Source organism: Prenolepis imparis, unplaced genomic scaffold (assembly GCF_030444845.1).
Source record: "Prenolepis imparis isolate NDT839.2.m4 unplaced genomic scaffold, iyPreImpa1.0 SCAF_3, whole genome shotgun sequence".
In the NCBI taxonomy this organism is placed as follows: domain Eukaryota; kingdom Metazoa; phylum Arthropoda; class Insecta; order Hymenoptera; family Formicidae; genus Prenolepis; species Prenolepis imparis.
The window spans coordinates 22,489,710-22,509,220 of NW_028141161.1; the positions used below are offsets into that span (position 1 = coordinate 22,489,710).

At 31.3% G+C, this 19,511-nt stretch overlaps 4 protein-coding genes across 13 annotated transcripts in view; 2 read left to right on the forward strand and 2 right to left on the reverse strand.

The window, feature by feature from the left end:
• The window catches only part of LOC145933398 (membralin-like), a 109,318-nt gene extending 102,432 nt beyond the window's left edge, over positions 1-6,886 (reverse strand). For 4 of the 5 annotated variants that reach the window (XR_014424852.1, XR_014424854.1, XR_014424853.1 and 1 more), the window contains exons 1-8: positions 6,697-6,885; positions 5,231-5,621; positions 4,842-5,080; positions 4,497-4,719; positions 4,202-4,340; positions 3,774-4,008; positions 3,003-3,093; positions 538-595 (exon numbers count right to left, since the gene is read on the reverse strand). Coding sequence is in view for 2 of the 5 variants with exons in the window: in XM_083033067.1 (XP_082889193.1) it covers positions 538-595; positions 3,003-3,093; positions 3,774-4,008; positions 4,202-4,340; positions 4,497-4,719; positions 4,842-5,080; positions 5,231-5,497 (1,252 nt within the window). In the remaining 3 variants the exon portion in view is untranslated. Of the gene's footprint in view, positions 1-537; positions 596-3,002; positions 3,094-3,773; positions 4,009-4,201; positions 4,341-4,496; positions 4,720-4,841; positions 5,081-5,230; positions 5,622-6,696 lie in introns of all 5 variants that reach the window. The other variant, XM_083033068.1, reaches the window with a different exon arrangement.
• Positions 6,887-7,008: 122 nt separating this feature from the next.
• Positions 7,009-11,007, forward strand: LOC145933400 (rho guanine nucleotide exchange factor 39). 4 transcript variants are annotated; one of them, XM_083033072.1, is made up of 10 exons: positions 7,009-7,934; positions 8,202-8,304; positions 8,380-8,510; positions 8,583-8,804; positions 9,040-9,226; positions 9,302-9,714; positions 9,785-9,913; positions 10,067-10,303; positions 10,386-10,494; positions 10,937-11,007. In XM_083033072.1, the coding sequence occupies exons 2-10, from the start codon at positions 8,208-8,210 to the stop codon at positions 10,990-10,992; spliced, it is 1,581 nt and encodes a 526-aa protein (XP_082889198.1). In that variant the 5' UTR covers positions 7,009-7,934; positions 8,202-8,207; the 3' UTR covers positions 10,993-11,007. The 4 variants fall into 4 exon arrangements, with proteins under 4 accessions (XP_082889198.1, XP_082889197.1, XP_082889196.1 ...); XM_083033071.1 differs by having other exon boundaries at positions 7,009-7,671; XM_083033070.1 differs by lacking the exon at positions 10,937-11,007 and adding an exon at positions 10,684-10,879 and having other exon boundaries at positions 7,009-7,671; positions 8,149-8,304.
• A 21-nt stretch (positions 11,008-11,028) lies between these two features.
• LOC145933397 (uncharacterized) lies at positions 11,029-16,773 on the forward strand. Of its 3 annotated transcripts, none has more exons than XM_083033063.1 (7): positions 11,029-11,186; positions 12,477-12,944; positions 13,041-13,268; positions 13,438-13,709; positions 13,804-13,974; positions 14,304-14,538; positions 14,712-16,773. In XM_083033063.1, exons 2-7 carry the CDS (start codon positions 12,514-12,516, stop codon positions 15,844-15,846), a joined length of 2,472 nt encoding a protein of 823 aa, XP_082889189.1. In that variant the 5' UTR covers positions 11,029-11,186; positions 12,477-12,513; the 3' UTR covers positions 15,847-16,773. The 3 variants fall into 3 exon arrangements, with proteins under 3 accessions (XP_082889189.1, XP_082889190.1, XP_082889191.1); XM_083033064.1 differs by having other exon boundaries at positions 11,166-11,288; XM_083033065.1 differs by lacking the exon at positions 11,029-11,186 and adding an exon at positions 11,314-11,551.
• A 410-nt stretch (positions 16,774-17,183) lies between these two features.
• On the reverse strand, positions 17,184-19,089 carry LOC145933406 (putative dimethyladenosine transferase). Its single transcript, XM_083033074.1, has 5 exons — positions 18,868-19,089; positions 18,372-18,738; positions 17,817-18,162; positions 17,622-17,728; positions 17,184-17,372 (listed from the first exon to the last, which is right to left on the reverse strand). The coding sequence occupies exons 1-5, from the start codon at positions 18,920-18,922 to the stop codon at positions 17,330-17,332; spliced, it is 918 nt and encodes a 305-aa protein (XP_082889200.1). The 5' UTR covers positions 18,923-19,089; the 3' UTR covers positions 17,184-17,329.
• Positions 19,090-19,511: the final 422 nt, after the last annotated feature.

The following is a 19,511-nucleotide window of genomic DNA, read 5'->3' on the forward strand; positions in this document are numbered from 1 at the left end:
AGAAAGATAAATTTAATATCAGTAAGTCTGTAGACTTATTGATATTAAATTTATCTTTCTTTTATATATTTACACAACTTGCTACAGAAAGATATGAGCAAAAAGTTAATATGTTTATAAATTCGTTATATGTTGCTCCCGTTCATATTTTAAGTAATTAAACTTTTTATTAAAAAAAAAAAAAAAAAAAGAAACACGATATGATTAGCTGAAGAAGGGTAGATTAAAAAACAAAATATTCTAACAAACATGAAATTATCAACATAACTCTGATATTATTGTGTGTGTCAATCATAGATAAGAATTTTAGATAAAAAGATTTAAAAATTCATCGATTCATTTTGTTATCAATTTATGATTGATTGTTAATTGTTGTTATCAATTAGTGATTAATTGATATATTGTTGTAACATGAACTTTGCATATGCTCTTTCTCCTTATCCTTTTATCTTTCCCTCTCCTTTTTCTTTTTTTGAATGATGAAAATAAATAATAACGTTGAAATATAAATGTTGAAATATGTGTTTTATTACTCACCAATAAAGACGAAGATCTGGTGATGCGAGTAGCGCAGTAACATCGAGATCGACACCGTCTGAAACATAACAAGGAAAACAAAGGTCTATTATTAAATATTCTCGAATACACACAATCATAATTTCCGATTAAAATCACGATGTACACGTCGCAATTAACGCAAACGTCGACTGACACTGATTAAAAATGTCGATCCGCGAATTATGAATTACCGGATTGTCTGATATTTTGCGCGAGTAACTTTGACAAAGTTACAGCGTCACGTAAATTGCGAACTGGTCGTTCGTAGTCGGTTAGCGGGTTGAGCGAATGTTGAAATTGAATTGCGATCGGTTCAGATTGAACCAGCACCTGACACCCTCGAAGATAATCCGTTATTTGCAACAGGCAGCTTTAGTAACGGGGTCGGGGTCGGGTTCCTGTACCTTATACGAATGCGCAGATGTTATTAAAAAGAAGGAACAAAGAGAGTAAAAGCGAAAGAGATAAAGAGCTAATAAAAATTATTTGTTATCAACAAATCTTCCCTTACGAGAGAGAATGATACTGGCGCGGTCCAACTTGACAATTACTTTTTCGCTCAGGCGAAATATCGTATATTGAAAATATAGTAAGGGAGTAAAAATATAGATAAACTTATAAAACATTTTTTTTCTACAAATTGAAATAAAAATCCATCTGGACATTATTCAGATTTCTATTTCCGTTAAATTAACGATTAATATATTTCTTGAAATTGATCACAACTTCTCTTTACATATCGCGACTAATAGACATCTCTTATGGGCAAATCTGACATCAATACCGGTACCGGTCAGTCGAATTCGATATAAGAGATGCAAGCCCCAGAGGGTGAAGCGCGGATACGAGCGACAAACGCGCAAACACACAGAGGCGAACAAGGAGAAAGATAAAGGAAGAGGGAATAGTATTTCATCATACTGCGTATCGCATTGTAACGGAGCGCCGGAACGTCGCGTGCACATGACAGAGGAGATACACACGGTGATACGTGCGCGACGACAGTCGCGTGCACGTGACTCGACCGACCGATGGCGGGCCATCGGCGGGGTAGAAGGGACGGGGGAGGGAAGAGGGTGGCTCGGAGTGAAAACCCTCCAGGCAACCGGGGGCTCGAATTCACGTGTCGCGACACGAGCGCGACTCGCAACGCTCCCGCCTCCCCCTCGTCGCCCTCTCAATCCTTTATCCGATATATTGGCGCCGCGTTGCAAAGCGAACCGCAGAGTCTAAAGGTGCCTTTTCATGCTGACGCTCGACGCTCATTTTTAGCGTCAAAAGACGTCACGTGACCAAAAATAAAGATACCAATTCGTCAATTTGAGTCACGAGGCCGTAACGACGAATACGCGAGCCCTCGGTCCACGAGGAATTTTCGCAGTGATCTCCATCCTCCCTCTCTCTCCCTCTCCCTGTTCCTCTATGAGCGGAAGCATTCAATTCCCTAACAAAAAAGCTTTGAAAATATCTTCATGTATATCATATATGTATATAAATATAATAATTGTAATTATTATACATCCATGAATGAAGAGAATTAATCTTTTGCGGACAAAAACCTTGTGATATTTACAGAATATAATTGCAGAAAAATAAAAAAGATAATGCGCGCCAAGTATATTATATGTAAAATATGCATTACTGCGTGTCGAAAGCATCTCGTGAATTAGGAGTTCCTCCAGCGGCGAGCTCGACCGCAGCATAGCTGCAATCTATTCCACCACAATTTGATACAAAATTACCGACACGGGGGCCACTACGACGAATATGATGCCTCTAATAACCTTGATTTATACCCGACGGTTTCAGCTCCAAAGGGATCGCGCGCGCGAGGATGAGGACACCGGGGGGTTAGGAAAGCTACGCGCAGGCGGACGGTTAGCTTGGATTGATTGCCATATCGTTTTACACGTACGTTAGGCTATCGTATAGAGGCGAGCGTGAAATCCTTCTCCTCTCCCCGATGCAGAAGAATTTATTATCACCGAAAAAAGGATGTATACGCGCGCGCGCGTATGTACAGACCGTTCGATCGCAGACTAATTCGAAATGGCCGATCGTATCGCGATATCTCGATACTATCGATACTGGATACTGCGCTCTATACAATCGATCATTTTTTTCTAAAGTATGTATTTGTTATTTTATAAAGGTTGGATGCACTGGCGCGCATTTAATTAAATATTTTTACATTACTTTTCAATACTAACCACAGAAAATTGAACATGAGAAATAAAATAATAATAATAAATAAGAGATAAATGATAAATAAAAATTGATCAAATTTAAAAATTTAATCTCTATAACATATAGATTCTTAGAATTGTATTTTTTTTTTTATGTAACTGTTATTGCAATCAATTCTTTCTAGATCAATTTATTTCAATTTATCATTTATTGTTTGATAAATCAAACATAAAATAAGATACTCGTAAGATACTTACAAATACGAGCATGACGAAAAATGCGGCCAAGTATGATGTTCGCGCCATCCACATGCTCACAAATCGATAATGTTCTCCTGTGACCACATTCCTATATAATTAAAAATTAAATTACTTTTTATTTCAATATACATATAATGGCCCGTATTATGAACTCGCATCTATCTCTAGATGTACCTCTAAAGTTAGAGGCGCAGATAAATATGTACATCTAAAATCAATCATATATTTATCGCACATTTAGAGCTTACATCTATCTCTTAGATGTGTCTCTAAAATTAGAGACGCAGATAAACTGACTTTAGTCATACATTCATCTGCGTCTCTAACTTTAGAGGCACGCATCTATCTCTTAGATGTGCCTCTAAAGTTAGAGGCGCAAATAAATGTACCCAAGGGCACATTTATCGAGAGTAGCATAAATGTGGTACAAAATAGGTTTTTTAGGCGATTTCCTCTAGATGCGCTGCTAAATGTGCGCTCATAATACCGCCACATTTATCGTGATACGTTTAGAGACACATCTAGAGATAGATGTGTGCTCATAATATCGCCACAATTATCGTGGTACATTTAGAGGTACATCTAGAGATAGATGTGAACTCATAATACGGGCCTCTCTAACTTTAGAGACACCTCTAACTTTAGAGGTACATCTAAAGATAAATGTGAGCTCATAATACGGGCCAATGTATCTACAATTTTCTTGTTTTAATGCACAGTGGTGTTTTATCAATAAAGATCTATTAAATACATATAAGAGTTACTCACCGCAAGAAACCCTTATTGTCTTCATGTTCCGCTAATGTCTTGATGCTTGCCATTAACAAATCGTCATAACCCAAAAATTCATCTAATATCAATCTTGAAAATGCATCACCAAAACATTTGTCATTCAATGGATCCAAAGTGACAATTTTGACTGGAATGTTTAGTCTTTGTCGAGCTGCTGGTGATAATCGCAAGAAACCATATTCCAATGAATATTCCACAATATAGCCATCTTCTGAAAATATTGAATTAAAATTTAGTAGGAAAAAAATATTATTTACCAAAACAATATTGTTTATATATACATATATATGGAAAGAAGACGATGACACACATAATAATTTGGACATGTATTAATTGTAATTCAGATTTTTATACATAGCCAAATTGAAATTTATAGATAATATATTCTATTAACAACTAATTACCTGCCCTAGCCATTTTATCAACGTCCGATGTACGATCTTTTAAAGGTATCATATTATCTTCATTTAAATGATTACTGGCTTTAGGCACTTCTGTGGAATTACCTTCCATACTTGGAACAGATGACTTTCCATCGGATGACTAAAAAATAAGAAATATATTATTTTATATTAGCACAATAATAAAAAATGTTTAATATTCGCACTTCAAAATATACTTAAAAAAATCTTATTTTCTATCAGATTATTTTATTATCAATATCTTCAAAGAAAACATACAATTAAAAGATGTACATACTGTTTCTTTAACTGTATTTAAATCATTCCAAAGTTTAGTTGGTAATGATAAGCTCATTGTTGTATTTGTCATGCTTAGGTCAGAATTTTGCGTTTCTCCAGAAATTGTTGCACTTTTTATCATATCTTGCTCAAGTGATGTTAAGTTCTCATGACTCTCTTCAACAGATACATTTGTAGTGTCCTGTTCTTCATCAACAGCCGATGGTTCAATATTTATAAATCTATGACATAACAAAATTAATAAAACTATATAACAATTTTCACTATGTATATAAAATTTTAAAAATATTATAAAAGCACTAACGTGTCTTTTTATTGTATAAATACTTGAATTTTAGCTTACCCATCTCTGGTACTTATTATCCCCAAAGAATTAGTTAAATCATCAACTTTTTCCTGTCTCAATTTTTCCTCTTTGGCGTAACTTTTCTCTATGCTATAATCCTCGCCACCATTCCTGAGAATTTCAACTCTCAATATACCATCCCGTGGCCATTCATCTCTTATATGTTCTAAACAATTAGTTGGTGCACGTGAAAATACTATATGGATATAAGCCAATACAAAAAATGCCACTATTGCCTGTAAAAAAGAATCAAGCAAAATCTTGTATCAATATTTGCTTAATTTCTTGCTTTTTTTCTCATTTATTTATGTAGGAAATTTTATTCTTGAATAATATTAATCTTATGAATGTAGATTTAATATAATATAAACATCTATCAGACATACCTTCAAAAGAACTATAAATTCGATAAATCTCCTGACAGGCCTTGGAAATGTTCGTGCGTAGGCTAGCGCTGCTTTGATAAATAATGCGTGAAACAATCTGTCTCGAACATTAATCAATGGGTTTTGATTATTGTTATTTCTAGCTATATTCATATTATTATTATTTAAAACTGGTCCTATCACACCAGCAAGACTGTGAAGATTGTGCGCTACTGCGCCGTTTTGATTATTAGGTACTGCAACAGCAGCACCGTTCCCTTGTGACATTTTTGAATATCACATAAGTAGCTTCCACGAAAATAAGGATTCAGACAAATGTGTGTAATAATTATTTACACAATTGCCATATTTATACATGTCATTTCCAATAATTTGATGTAATCATCATATTCTGAAACAAAAAGCAGACTTTTAATTAATATGCTTTAATAAACCTAGACATGTAAGAGAGTTTATACAAAATCTGACAAATAAGAGAGATGTATAAATTTTAAATCTAATATTTTAATTTTTATGAATGCAAAACATTCTTAAATTTTCATACACTTATAAATGTTTTCATCTGCAAATGTAATATAGTTTTATATAACAATTTAAATAGATGTGAATACAAAATATTATTATTATCAAATGTTATATTGCACTTTTCATTACATATATATTTTCAATTATATAAGCTATCTAATAATAAGAACGTAAGTTAAAATAACAGCGCTCTTAATTTAACAATTTTTAACAGTTTGTAAATTCTAAATTGCAGCAAAATTAATAGCCACAAATGCACATGATTTAATTCTGACTTTCTTTGTATCAAACATTACACTCATAACTCTGTTAATATAAATTATCATATATATATATTATTATAAATATTCTAATTATTAAAAAAATTTTTATTTAATAAAAATATACATAGAAAATAAAAGGAGAATGAATATGTATAGTGCTGATTGTTTATGTTATATGAAAATTAATTCAAAAATCTAGAATTTATATCACAAAATACGAAAGAGAAATTTATATAATCTAACCTAATTTGCAAAGTATATAAAGCATAACCTAATTATTTTGCGTCAATATTTAAATGAGAAAAAAGAAAAATTTAAAGAGAATTACTTTTTCGGAGATTTCTTTATACAGTAAGTTCTTATAATAAGTTCATATAGTAAGTTTATTTCTACCCATATCGAATGTCGGAGTAACATAAGTCGCGCATAAAAACATGCATACGAAATAGTGACAGTGAATGCTATTCTGTTACGTAATTCGTAGATTGAAAAAAAAAAGATAAAATCCTTCAAATGTCCAGACTGAATGTTAATTGCATTAATTATCCCCTTTCGTGATTTGTACGACTGTGCGTTTCATGCAGGGAATATCAGTACCTAACATCTCTTACACTCGATAACGTCAACAGTCGTCGAATTTTCAGATGTTTTGAAGAAAAAATATCTGGCGTGTCATACCTTGTGACGGGATCGCGATAAGAAATGTGAATGTGATTTCGACGACACTGTTATCTCTCTTCCGTCAAGGTGGATCAAATTCAATCGCGAAAAACTCGTGCGTATTCACCTAAGAAATACGACATTCGCAAAACTGTCACTTCATCGTCGTATGTTTTGATGTATACCACATCCACATAGATCGTATCAGAATTGTATCATCCACTAATCATCGTCACGCGCGCAGATTCGCCAATCGTATAAATGGAAAATTCGCAAAATGCGCGAAGGAAAAAAAGTTACTAGATTCGCTCGATTGGACGCTCATTGGCTCTTGCGCGATAAAGGCGGTTTCGATTGGTCGGCGCAGCTTCGCAACGTAATCACAATCGTGTGATTGGGAGAGGCTCACTTGCGCACAGTACAATTGCACACGTTGCAATTGCACACTGTGCTATTAGACACATAGGCCGGTATTCATAGTCCGTTCTTATTTCAAGACCGTCTTAAGTAATGTCTTAAGATGCAAATACGGCTCTGTGATTGGTTAATCACATCTTAAGATTGTACTTAAGACAGTCTTAAATATAAGAACCGACTATGAATACCGGCCATAAAGTTGCGCACAGTTCTTTTGCCCACAGTTCTTTTGCGCACAGTTCTTTTGCCCACTGTTCTTTTGCGCACTGTTCTTTTGCGCACCGTGCAATTGGACACGAAGATGCGCGTCCTGTAGGCACCCCTACCGGAGGGGTGCGTGCGGGAGGGGGGGCCGAAGGCCCCCCTTGCACCCCCCGTGTGTATGTGTGTGCGCGCGTGTGTGTGTGTGAATAGAGCATGTGTTCGGCATTTTCGTGTCCAATTGCACGGTGTGCAAACGAACGGTGCGCAAAAGAACTGTGCGCAAAAGAACTGTGCGCAACTTTATGTGTCTAATAGCACGGTGTGCAATTGCAACGTGTGCAATTGTACTATGCGCAAATGAAGGCTTCTCGTGTGATTACCTATTTTTTTCTCTTTTTTTGCTAAAAAGTATCTGTTGACACAACGAATCAGAATTTTAAAAAACTCAGAACAAAAAGAGCTAAAATAATTTATTCTTTCGACTGATTAAATTTCAATCTTCAATTTTGAATGCATTTTGATACGGATTTAAAGCCGTAAACAAAATCGACCAATCACAGTCATTCTTACTACGTCATGAAAATATTTGACTATGATTGGTTTACAATCATTGGCGTCGTGTCTATAAACAACAGGTGTTGCAGCTGTCAAATTTCATTTAAATTTTAACGATATATGAATACATCTACCACAAATCGCAACATTCGAAGCAACAGATATATATTTAATTATACCTATTCAAATTTTCGGAAAACAAATTGAAATATTATTTTTATTACCGAATTATCATATCTTAAATGAAACAAAGTTTATGATATTGCTATATTTACAGTTATATTTTTTATATAGACGAAAATAATTTCTCTGCAGATTATATTTTACATTTGATATATTTTTTAAAGCAAATAATGTATTCACCATTATCGCCACAAACTAGTCTTAGTTCAGAATTGAGAAAGATCATAAATGAAAGAAATATGTTGAGTATGCGGAGCCGTATGAAAGGTATATATAAAATTTATATTCTTTTATATATTTAATAACATGCTTCTTAATAATTTTATATTATAATATTTTTAGTTTTACATGCTTTGAATGAAGACAGTGAAAAGTTCGAAGAGGAAAGAGAAAGAGCTCTAAGATCACAAGCTATTCAAGAGATATTAACCACAGAAGTTACCTATTTACAACAATTGGAGATTTTAGCAGAGGTACATTTTAATATATCTTTAATTATAAAGTTGTTATAAAATTTTATTAATATTTGTGTTTCTCTTTTTTAGTTTTTTATACAACCTATTGTTGAAAGAAAATTATTGGATCATCCATTACTTGTCACTTTATTGGAGAACATAAAAACATTATATAATGTGAGCGGTGAATTAGTGGCAGGAATAAAATGCAATCCCGACAATATAACCAAAGTATTTCACAAGCTCGCACCTTTCTTTAAATTGTATTCCATTTATGCTTATGACTATACACAAGTACTAAATCTATTACAGGTAATTGTGAAGTAGTATGAAGATTGATTAAATGTTTAATTATTCAAATCTATTGCAATTTATATACTTTACAGATTTGCTCATATTTATAAATATATATTTGTTAAAAATATATATATATATATTTGTACTGAATATATATCTTTAATTAAATAAAATATTTTTGTTAAGAGATATATAAACATAGAGATATAAAAAAAAACATTGATATTAAAGTTTATTTACATCTTTCCAGACAAGTCGAGAGAATGACCCTGTGTTTAAAAAGTTTATTTGTGATCAAGAAACGAGACCAGAAGTAGGCAGGAAATTAGCTTCATTGTTAATTACACCAGTGCAAAGAGTACCAAGATATCAATTACTTGTTAAAGAAGTGTTACAACATACTCCTTATAGACACAAAGAGTATAGATCTTTGCAAGGTAATTGAGACTTTGAATTTATCAAGCAATTTATATATTTTAATGTATGTTTCTAATTTAATATTTTGATTATAGCATGTTTGGTTGAAATTGAAAAATCTGCAAGACATATAAATGCTTTGATTGCACAGAATGAAGAAATGCAAAAATTGTTAAATCTTCAGAAGAGCATCGTTACTTCGATTAATCTCGTTAAGCCTGGAAGAATATTAATCAAACAAGGACCATTGATGCGTGTTTCAAGGCGAGGCAATTGTGCTTACAAGAGATACTTTGTACTCTTAAATGACACTTTACTATATTGTAAGGGTGAACCAGGAACTTCATTAAACGTATCTTGTGTTTTACCATTAAACAAGTGCAGTTTAACTTGTGTTTTAAGCAAGAAACTATTTCGTATAACATGCTTGCATGAAACGTTCCTGTTATATTCAGAAAATGGCGATAGCGACGAATGGATACAGTCTATTGAAAGTGCTATCAGAAAAGTACTTGTTATATTATTAAAAATATACATATATTAATGTTTAAAATATTAATATCTTATTTCATTTTCAGTATACTGAATGTAGACAAACCTTGAGAAAGGAAAGTAGCTCAAGAAAACCACTTAGACATAAAGATATTAATAAATTTCCATCAGATGATATACCAAAAAAGTCTATTAAAAGAAAAAGAAATGAACAGGTAACAATTATTATTTTATATACATAAATTATTGACATGTTTTTTAAACGCAATAAAAAACCAATTACATAAAAAGCCAACTAATTCAGAAGATTTCTCCACAGATATATTATCTTCGCAAATAATAAGTTAGTGTTAATTTCTATATTACAGATATCATTGGATTCTTCCAATATTATATACTTTAAAAAGGACGATGAAGCGGATGATGATATTCCACGAGAAAACACTTGTTTATTCTTTTGCAGCAAGAAATTTAAACGGGATCAATTTTCTAAAACTGGTGATATCGCTTCCCAAACAAAAAATATAAAATTACGAAAAAATTTAAACAAACAATGTATATCTACATATAAATATTTAAGAAAATCAAACAAGTATAACAATAATGTACGTAAAAAATATACAATACATTAGAAATAGCATTCGATGAAATTTGAACTGTACTAATAACATTTAATCTTTTCCTTAGGATCCAGCAACAAGAATGCACGAAACAAGTCTATGTTCAATTGCGTCGAGAGTCGAAGAAAATGTATCATCACCGTTTCAGATAATTGGCGAATTTTTTACCTACATCGGTACAACCATAAAGGACTTTTTTACATTCAGATAATTTATTAAAATACTCTGCTGCAACATAAGACAATAAGAAAAAGCTAAATTATCGATATTATATATATTATTTAATATATAGAATTTAGAATTACATATTGTATTGCATGTGTGTGTATATGTAAATTAATTTAATTTTATTTATTTTATTTTAGAGTGCAAAAATAACTAAACTTTACATGACCAAACTGAATGTTTTGACAATTTTTCTTAGTTTATTCCAATTACTCGGAATACATATAAGCAACGCTCAATTTATTAAAATACAAATTGAAATGGATATGAAAAATTTATCAATTGGTCCCTTTACGTCAAAAATAAGAATTTTGTTTTTTTCTCATTCTAGGCCCTTATCGGCAGCTACGTTCCATATCTAGGTATATTTAATATAATCGATGCTTTTTCCAGTTGTTTCTCCCTATGAGTCACTAGCCACTGTCAGATACCACCATACTTCAGATTGAGAGACAAAATCACCAAAATCCACACATGCGCAATAACGTTAGCATGCTGAGAATGAAACTTCCTTTTCCTTCGATTTGGGAACATTGCATTACACATTTACACACGCAGTGTACTGAACGCGGTTATCACTTATGGCCAGGAGTACAGTAAAGGAACTACTGTAAGCTGTAAGGAATTTATTTGTTCTCGTTAGGTAGGTGAAGACGATCAATTTGACACGATAAAAACGGTGTATACCTCATATTTACGAATAGCATCGTGCGTCTGACGCCAAAGAAAGAGGAGAGATAAGAAGGTAGAAGGGCGGAGAGAGCAACGTTATCTGTACAGAAAAGTTAAAAGTACTGTGATTGATGAAAAACTGTGGAAAATAGTTCCGAACAATCAATGAAGAGTTTTATAATGTTCTCTTCCTTCTTCTTTACGACACATTCTCTCCTATAATTATTCATCGTGCATAGCATCCCATTGATTATTTAATATGATTTTTAATGAAACTTGCGATATCTATCGGAATTGTGGGAGTCGCTTTTCATCTCGTCGACTTTACGCTTTAAAGTGAGGAAGCATCTTATGAGACGCAATAATGGACATGTATCACAGATGTCCGTCTCCAATATTTTCTCTCCTTTCACGCGTAATAATACGATGATATGTATCTTTAGAAGAAATATTAAACTACGAAAAACACACATGATATGTGCTTATTAACGTAAATCGGATATTTTCCATAGTTTTGTAGAAAAATAATGTTTTATATTTAATTTTCTCATAGTCATCGTGCCATAGTAATTGAATGTTAAGTGACATAAATTATACCGATGAATTCTTTTCAATAACTGGAATTATAGCTTGCTTATATATGACATTTATTAATTGCTTATATGTATATCACACAGTATTAAAATACTATTTTATATATTTTCATACTTTTTAAAATTTTAATATATATATTTTGATACATAACTTATATTTTTACATAATTCCAATTAATGTTATTATTAGTATTATATTTTATACCAGTATGTATAATTATATATAGGGTGTTAAAAAATTAGACCGACAAATTTTTAAGGGAAATAGAAGACTTCAAAATAAACATTTTTTGTTAATACAATTTTTCTCTACGACGATTTGAGTTTTATACTACATGGTATGAAATAGGAGTTTGTGACTTAAACAATCATATAGTATAATAAACTAAAAACTTAAAACTAAACTTTGTTAGAGAAAATTATTAACAAAAAATGTTTCTTTTGAGGTCTTCTTTCTCCCTTTAAAGTTTGTCGGTCTAAGTTTTTAACAGTTTGTATATATGATTTATTTGTAGAGTAAATTATATATGTGTAAATCATATAATTATTATTAGAAAACAAAATATATATATACATATATGTATTTACTTATTTATTTATTCTGTCTCTGAACAAGAAAATTGCTATTATCTGTTTATATTTATTTATATATCTTTTTTATTTTACAGAATTTTCTTTACGAATGGATATTTATAATAGATAGCAATGGAAGGTCCATTAGAAATAAAAAATTCTGGCCCAGTCGCAGAAGAGTCTATAAAATCTGAAGCTCCTGTACAAAATGCTGATAATAGCGAGCGAAGCGATGGTGCTACCTCTCCTCCACCAAATTGCAGCATTTGCCTAGGAAAATTAGTTAACACATCTTTTACGGACAGCTGCCTGCATCAATTTTGTTTCAATTGTTTGCTCGAGTGGTCCAAAATAAAAACGGAATGTCCTCTATGCAAGCAAACATTCAAATCGATTATACACAGTGTGAGATCGGAGGAAGATTATGCTCAATATCATATACCTCGCGAATTGGCATCTCAAATTTCTCAACCACAAGTTACCACTGCTTTGGATTTAGGCAACTTTGGTTTTGAAAACAATATTGGACAATGGGATGTTGTTCCTCGTCGATTTGTTTACAGGTACATATATATATACATCTTTCTCTAAGATTGTATTGTTATATAATTTTGGCAGATATGTATTTACATGAAAGAATTCTATGCAATGTTTCTTAGGACGACAATGACTGGCAACCGCCGGCATGGTGTGCTATTAAATCCAGAACAAGTTACACGACGCGAGCAATTGCCGAGTATGGCACCTCAAGTGCCTAGAGAAGAGCGCCGACGTAGACGTGCTGATCCTACAGATTATCGTCGTACCGTTTATAGGCATGGTATATGGGCTACTTCATTACCTGACATATTTGGACGTTTCCGCGACTGTAGTGCCGAATATTACAGGTAAATATTTTGGTAAACTATAAAAGGTAAATTATTAAAAATTTTTTTTTTTTTTTTTTTTTTTTTTTATTATTAATATTCTGAATTATTGTAAGTCTCTAACTTTATATAAAAAATATAATTATATAAAATAATATATTTAAGTTATATTATTAATTGTATATTGTAGGAGACAACCACAAGAATTAGATCGCCTTATACCATGGTTAAACAGAGAGTTGCAAGTTTTACTCAATAATGAACCAGGCATTATTGCGTATGCATTGAGCATAATAATGAATGCCCTAACTCGATTTGATATTAGAAGCCCCGAATTTCGCAATATTGTGCAACCTTTTTTTGATACACATACTGATCATTTTGCACACGAATTATTGAATTTTGCCCAAACCAACTTTGATTTAGTTGGATATGATCAATCTGTTACTTATTTGCCACGCGGTTTGTATTTATGAATTATACAATTAAAAATAACATATAATTACAATTAATAAATACATATATTCATGTGTACAAATCAATGTACTTGTTACAGGTTTGTCAAATGAATATTCAACTCGTATTGTATCACCTATACTTAGTAATAATAGTAGTAGCAGCAGTACTACTTCTGATAACTCGGATGTACGAATACTCGATGAAGCAATTGATTTAAGAGTAAATACCGAAATGCCGATCACAATACCACATTCTATCAGCCTGCCAGGTAAAATATGAATGAATTACATCCCAAGTCATTTCCTATATAGTTATAATTTATAATTTGTAAGATAAAAAAAGAATGAGATAAAAAAGGAAGAGAAAAATACGCGATATACTTTGCGGAGCAAACTCATCTAGTATCAAACACAGTTTTGAACAATCACAACTATACGTTATCAATGAAAAATTCAAGATTCTCTTTTATTAATTCTGAAAAAAGAACAAATTATAAATAAATTGAAATTTACATCGCTTAGTGTGTTATTGTACTTCAAACTTTCTATAACATAGAGAGACAAAACATAATATATATACAATGGTTTATTTGTATAGGTCCTAGTACAGGTCCTATTACAGTCCTAGGTCAAGTATTTCACAGAGTAGAAACATCTTACAACGTACCAGAAGTCTTAATCGTTTCATCGAGTTCCTCTGAATCAGATGGGGAGTGCGAAATAATTGGCTATGTAAAACCACGTCATGAAAGGACACCAGAAATTATAGAGATAATGTCTTCTGATTCTGATTCAGATTCTGATGTTCCTCACATATGTACTGGAAATACACAGTGAGTTATAGAGAAACTATATTAAACATGTGTCTAGTACGTATTTATATTTATTTATACTTATACAATCACAATTAATATGGTAATAGAGACTTTAAAAATTGTTTGCACATTTATTAATAGAAATGTAGATATGATGTGTATATTATAAATATTTATTGTTTTCTTATTAGATTGAATCTAAGAAGAATATGTCCGGAAAACTTGTCACTACCAAGTACATCTCACGCTGTAAAAACATCGTCTTTATCATCTTGTACGACAAGTAGTGATACTAATTCCGACGATAATCCAAAACAAAGTAAACGAAATGCCAAGAAATCTGAAAAAAAGACAGTCGTACAAAAGCATAAAAGATCATATGGGTCAGGAAACCGTAATAAACGATGCAAAAAAAGAAGTTCCAGTTCTGATTCCAGTTCGTCTGAAAGTTTACTAAAGAAATGCAATGAAAAACGATTGCGAAAGACAACATATAGAGTACAGGCTAAAGGTACAGGGCGAATAAAGCTTATTAAAAGAGAGGAAAGTTATTCGGATGAAGATTCTTCTAATAGTGATAGTAGCAGTGAGGAAACTGATAATAAAACGAAAATCAGTAAGTGCCGTAGACAATGTAGATCGAAAAGGGATCGTTCCCCCAGTGTAAACGAACATGCAGCGAAAAGTACAAGAACAACGAGAAACAAAGAGAGAACTTTAATTCTAGAAAAATTGAAGTCCAAGAATAAAGATCAAAAATGTAACGAAAGCAGACAATCCAGATCTAGAAGTAGCAGTGAATCTTCTAATGCTTCTGAACGAGATAAACGAGATAAAAGTTATAGGCATCGAGAATCTCGAAACACAAGCGAGTATGGAAATCAAGAAGATAGTGCCTCAATAAATAATAAAGATACCCCAAGAAGTGAACGAAAATCTAAATCAAAAAAGAAAGCATATTTCTTTGAATCTTCCGATTCAGAAGATGATCATTTAAGGTCCAATAGTCAGTGTAGTAATCATTCTAATAGATCCCATCAGCGTTGGAGAAAATCAAAACGTAAAGAAAAACATAAAGACAAAGAGCGCCATAAATCCAGGATATTCAATTTATCACAATCCAATGCAAGTACAATCTTAACAATGTCTATTTCATCGAAAAATGACACGTATCCGACGAAACATTCCGATCGTAATAATTCCGATTATAAAGAAAAACATTCGCGCAAAGAATCCAAGTATAGAAAGCCTGAAAATGAAAAGAAGTCGAGACCAAAGAAAAAAAAGCGACGTCTCCGATCTTCTTCCACGTCTAATTCAGGATAATATTATTATATGCATCAATGATTTATATTAGTCAATATTAACATTATGTAATAAATTTCGATTTAATATAATGACAATTGAGTTTTTATAGCAGAAGAAATGAGTAACACTTAATCTAGTTAATTTCATGTACGAATGTAATTCGTATATCACATTTTGTTCATACACATATTATACAATCATGAATTTTAATTCAAGATGGATTTACGATTGTGTCATACATACATACTACATACACACACAAATTCATTACATTAAATCAGATATAATGTTCCAAAAGAATATTTATTAATGTTATATTTTTTTTAAGAATTAGCGTTTATATTTGGAGATTTTATTACATTTGCTTGTGGCACAAATAAATAATTCCATCCATACTAAAAAGAACAAACAACGTCCTAATTGTGTACATATTAAAACAAGTATTAGAATTTGGACATGAAATATTCTGTCATTGTCATTATAATATTGGTGCAAACATTATTGCCATCTAATGCAATATATGAGAGACGCGTTGAATTATCATGCTATCTTTCATGAGAATGTGATTTTTTGCAGCATTATATATTATATATATAAATATAAAGTAAATTATGTGCACACAAGTTACTCTTTCTACCATTATGTTGACAATTGAAGAGCAGTTTGTGCATATTTTATTTTAATATTGGAATATGTAAAATGATCCATATTGAGTCCCAAAGATTGTAAATATGTGTATTTCGTAAACTATTAATTTAATTAAAATTTACATGTTAAAATATGTATGATGGAGATAATGTGTATTCATGCTCATGCATTATTAAAACTGGAAATGCACGTATTTCTCTTATGTATAATAATGGTTTTTTACGAGGTATAATTTTTATTTCTTTTTTCACACATTATTTTCTGTGAAGACGATTTCTTTATATACATATTGAAAATATACATGTGTATATTTTTCATAGTTACATGATCATTACATTGTATAATATGATAAAACGTTTCATCATTAGAAATTAGTTTTTAAAAGATAAGTGAATGAAAAAATTTCAATCTTAAAAAAATAGATCTTACGTTTTATATCTAAGATAATTGATGAGAAAACAAAACGTGGAATTGTACAATAAAATAAAAATATTAATGTATATTGTTTAAAGATTACAAATTCGTATTAAAAACTTTTACACTTACAGGATTGTTTACAGTATATAATCTAGATCTAGATAATAATTATATCAACATGAAAGATAATTACTGATACGAAGATAGATAAAAATGTGTGTGTGCGCGCGCAGAATCGTGAAAAGAATATAAAATAATACGCGAGTAATCAATATTTTATCTATCACATGGAAAACAATGATAATATTTATAATTTTAGAACAAATCTCAATTGTAAAAAAAACTTGTTCTAAAACAAAATATCTTTATTTTACACACATTTATAAAATTCTTACTTTATATAAACAAACACAATATACATATAACAATATATAATTTATGTAAAATGCACACCTTCTGCATTGAATGCATGTAAAAGCCTGAAAAAAAAAAAGGTACATTTTTATTTATCTCAATGTTCCCTAGCCTTAACAATGTGATTTATGACAATGACCATAAAGTGTAGCTTAACATGTACAGATATAAATGGAAACAAAATCGATACTTGAGATGTGAATCGTTAGATTTAAAATTTAGATACTTAGAGATCTACTAAGGGCAAGATCTACTACGACACATATATAAATATGAAATATATACAAAACGTTACTCATTCTATTTATTTATACCTGATGAAGTCATCTATGTCCATAGTCCTAGCTCGTTTATTTTCAGCCTCTATTTTCTTTAGTACACGATTTATCAATTGTTTCATATCAAAATCATCTGGGACATTCTGTAAATATATTAAAATGACGATAAACATTCAAATATAAAAAAGCATTTATATATTCTAGTATCAATTATCTTAACGTCAAATTTACCTTGTTATGCAAACTACAATGAATTTTATAATTTTTCTCTAACATAGTAACAACTGTGGTTTGCTTGAAACCTGCAGATAGTGTTTTATTTTTTCTGACAAACGCGATTCGCGTCAAACCATCCCATTCTTGATAATTAATTGGTGGTGGTGGATTTCTCGGTTCAATTCTCACTACATTTGATTCTACTTTAGGTGGAGGTCTAAAATTATTCTTTCCAACTTTCATCAACATATCCACTCGAGCTAACAATTGCGTGTTGATGCTTAAGCGACAGTACAATTTGTCACCAGGTTTAGCTACCAAGCGTTCCGCAAATTCTCTTTGAAACATAAGCACAGCACATCTATGGAAAAGAACACAGATCAACTATATTTTATCTTGCATCACCTGCATATTAAAAATCTGCTAGATTTATTTAAAGCTGTTAAAAAAGACTTTTGAATATCACACAGTCACTTAGAAATCTATATTAGCCACAACTTGGAGTTGTTAGAGAATCAAGTATCCTTCCATTAGAGAACTTGTAAAAATTTTGTACAAATTTATAATTACCTGAAAATTGGTCTATGAGAAAGTAATTTAAATATTAATGGCGATGATATCTGGTATGGGATGTTAGCGACACACAAATCAAAGAATGGTAAATCTGATTTTAATACATCTCCAACCACTATCTGTAACTTTGATTGATAAACAGTTCCTTGAACACGTTTTTGCAATTCTGCCACCATTCTTGGATCGATTTCACACGCTATTACTTTCTTTGCCTTTTCTAGCATTTTTACAGTCATATTACCCGTACCAGGACCAATTTCCAGTACAACATCAGTTGGCCTAAGCGCAGCTTTTTCAACCATACTTTGAATAACTAAAGGATTTTTCAAAATGTGCTGACCTTTGCTCTTATTAAATAAAATGCCTGTAAAAAAAAAGCAAAATTAGCAAAAAGAAAGTTAAATTATAAGAAATAATGTATATAAATTTATCGTATTGCTAATGTTATTGTGTGCTGCTTTAATCTATAAATATATGAAATATATATTCAAACCTTGTCTCGCCACTTCCTTGTGAACGTCGAAATTGCGTACTTTCGACATTGTCATTGATTATTAATTAAGTAAAATTGAGTATTATATAGAAATAGTTCTTTAAAAAGAGTCAACCACGTGGCGTACATACAAAACACTGTGATCCCATTCATCCAAAATCAAACAAAAATTTGTGATAATGATCACCAAGTGGAACATAACCTAAATCTGTTTGTTTTGTTCGCACTTTTTAAATGCGACTATAGGTGCACTCCATTTGACACTATTTTCACTTCGAAGCGTTTGATGGACCAATCAAAGCGAAGACACTTGCGCTTCGAAGCGAAGAAAGCGTCATGCGGAACGCATTTAAAATATTAATCGAACGTATCGATTGGCTATCGAATAGAGAATTTTTATAGTTTCTATCGAGATTCTACAATCGATACAATCTACACAATCGATATTTTATTTAAGGAAAAATTTGCAAACATTCATAATAAGGCAATGTTCTTTTTAAATAAAAAAATATTTAAAAAAATTAATAAAGAAAAGGAAAGCGCGATATAAGAAATTAATTTTTTCGTATATATATAAAGACTCATATGTATATATATAAAACACAATTTCGCAATTAATATAAATAAACTAATATTAAACTTTA

Bases quoted from the DNA above. Each gene is read 5' to 3' on its own strand.
- LOC145933400 (XM_083033070.1), top strand. From the start codon at position 7,602: ATGTGTCTAATAGCACGGTGTGCAATTGCAACGTGTGCAATTGTACTA. The intron at 8,305-8,379 runs GTATATATAAAA...TAATATTTTTAG, and splicing joins TATGCGGAGCCGTATGAAAG to TTTTACATGCTTTGAATGAA. The intron at 8,511-8,582 runs GTACATTTTAAT...TCTCTTTTTTAG, and splicing joins AATTGGAGATTTTAGCAGAG to TTTTTTATACAACCTATTGT.
- LOC145933397 (XM_083033063.1), top strand. From the start codon at position 12,514: ATGGAAGGTCCATTAGAAATAAAAAATTCTGGCCCAGTCGCAGAAGAG. The intron at 12,945-13,040 runs GTACATATATAT...AATGTTTCTTAG, and splicing joins CCTCGTCGATTTGTTTACAG to GACGACAATGACTGGCAACC. The intron at 13,269-13,437 runs GTAAATATTTTG...TGTATATTGTAG, and splicing joins TGTAGTGCCGAATATTACAG to GAGACAACCACAAGAATTAG.
- LOC145933406 (XM_083033074.1), bottom strand. From the start codon at position 18,922: ATGACAATGTCGAAAGTACGCAATTTCGACGTTCACAAGGAAGTGGCG. The intron at 18,739-18,867 runs GTTTGAATATAT...TTTTTTTTACAG, and splicing joins CAAGGAAGTGGCGAGACAAG to GCATTTTATTTAATAAGAGC. The intron at 18,163-18,371 runs GTAATTATAAAT...TCTTTTCCATAG, and splicing joins TCTCATAGACCAATTTTCAG to ATGTGCTGTGCTTATGTTTC.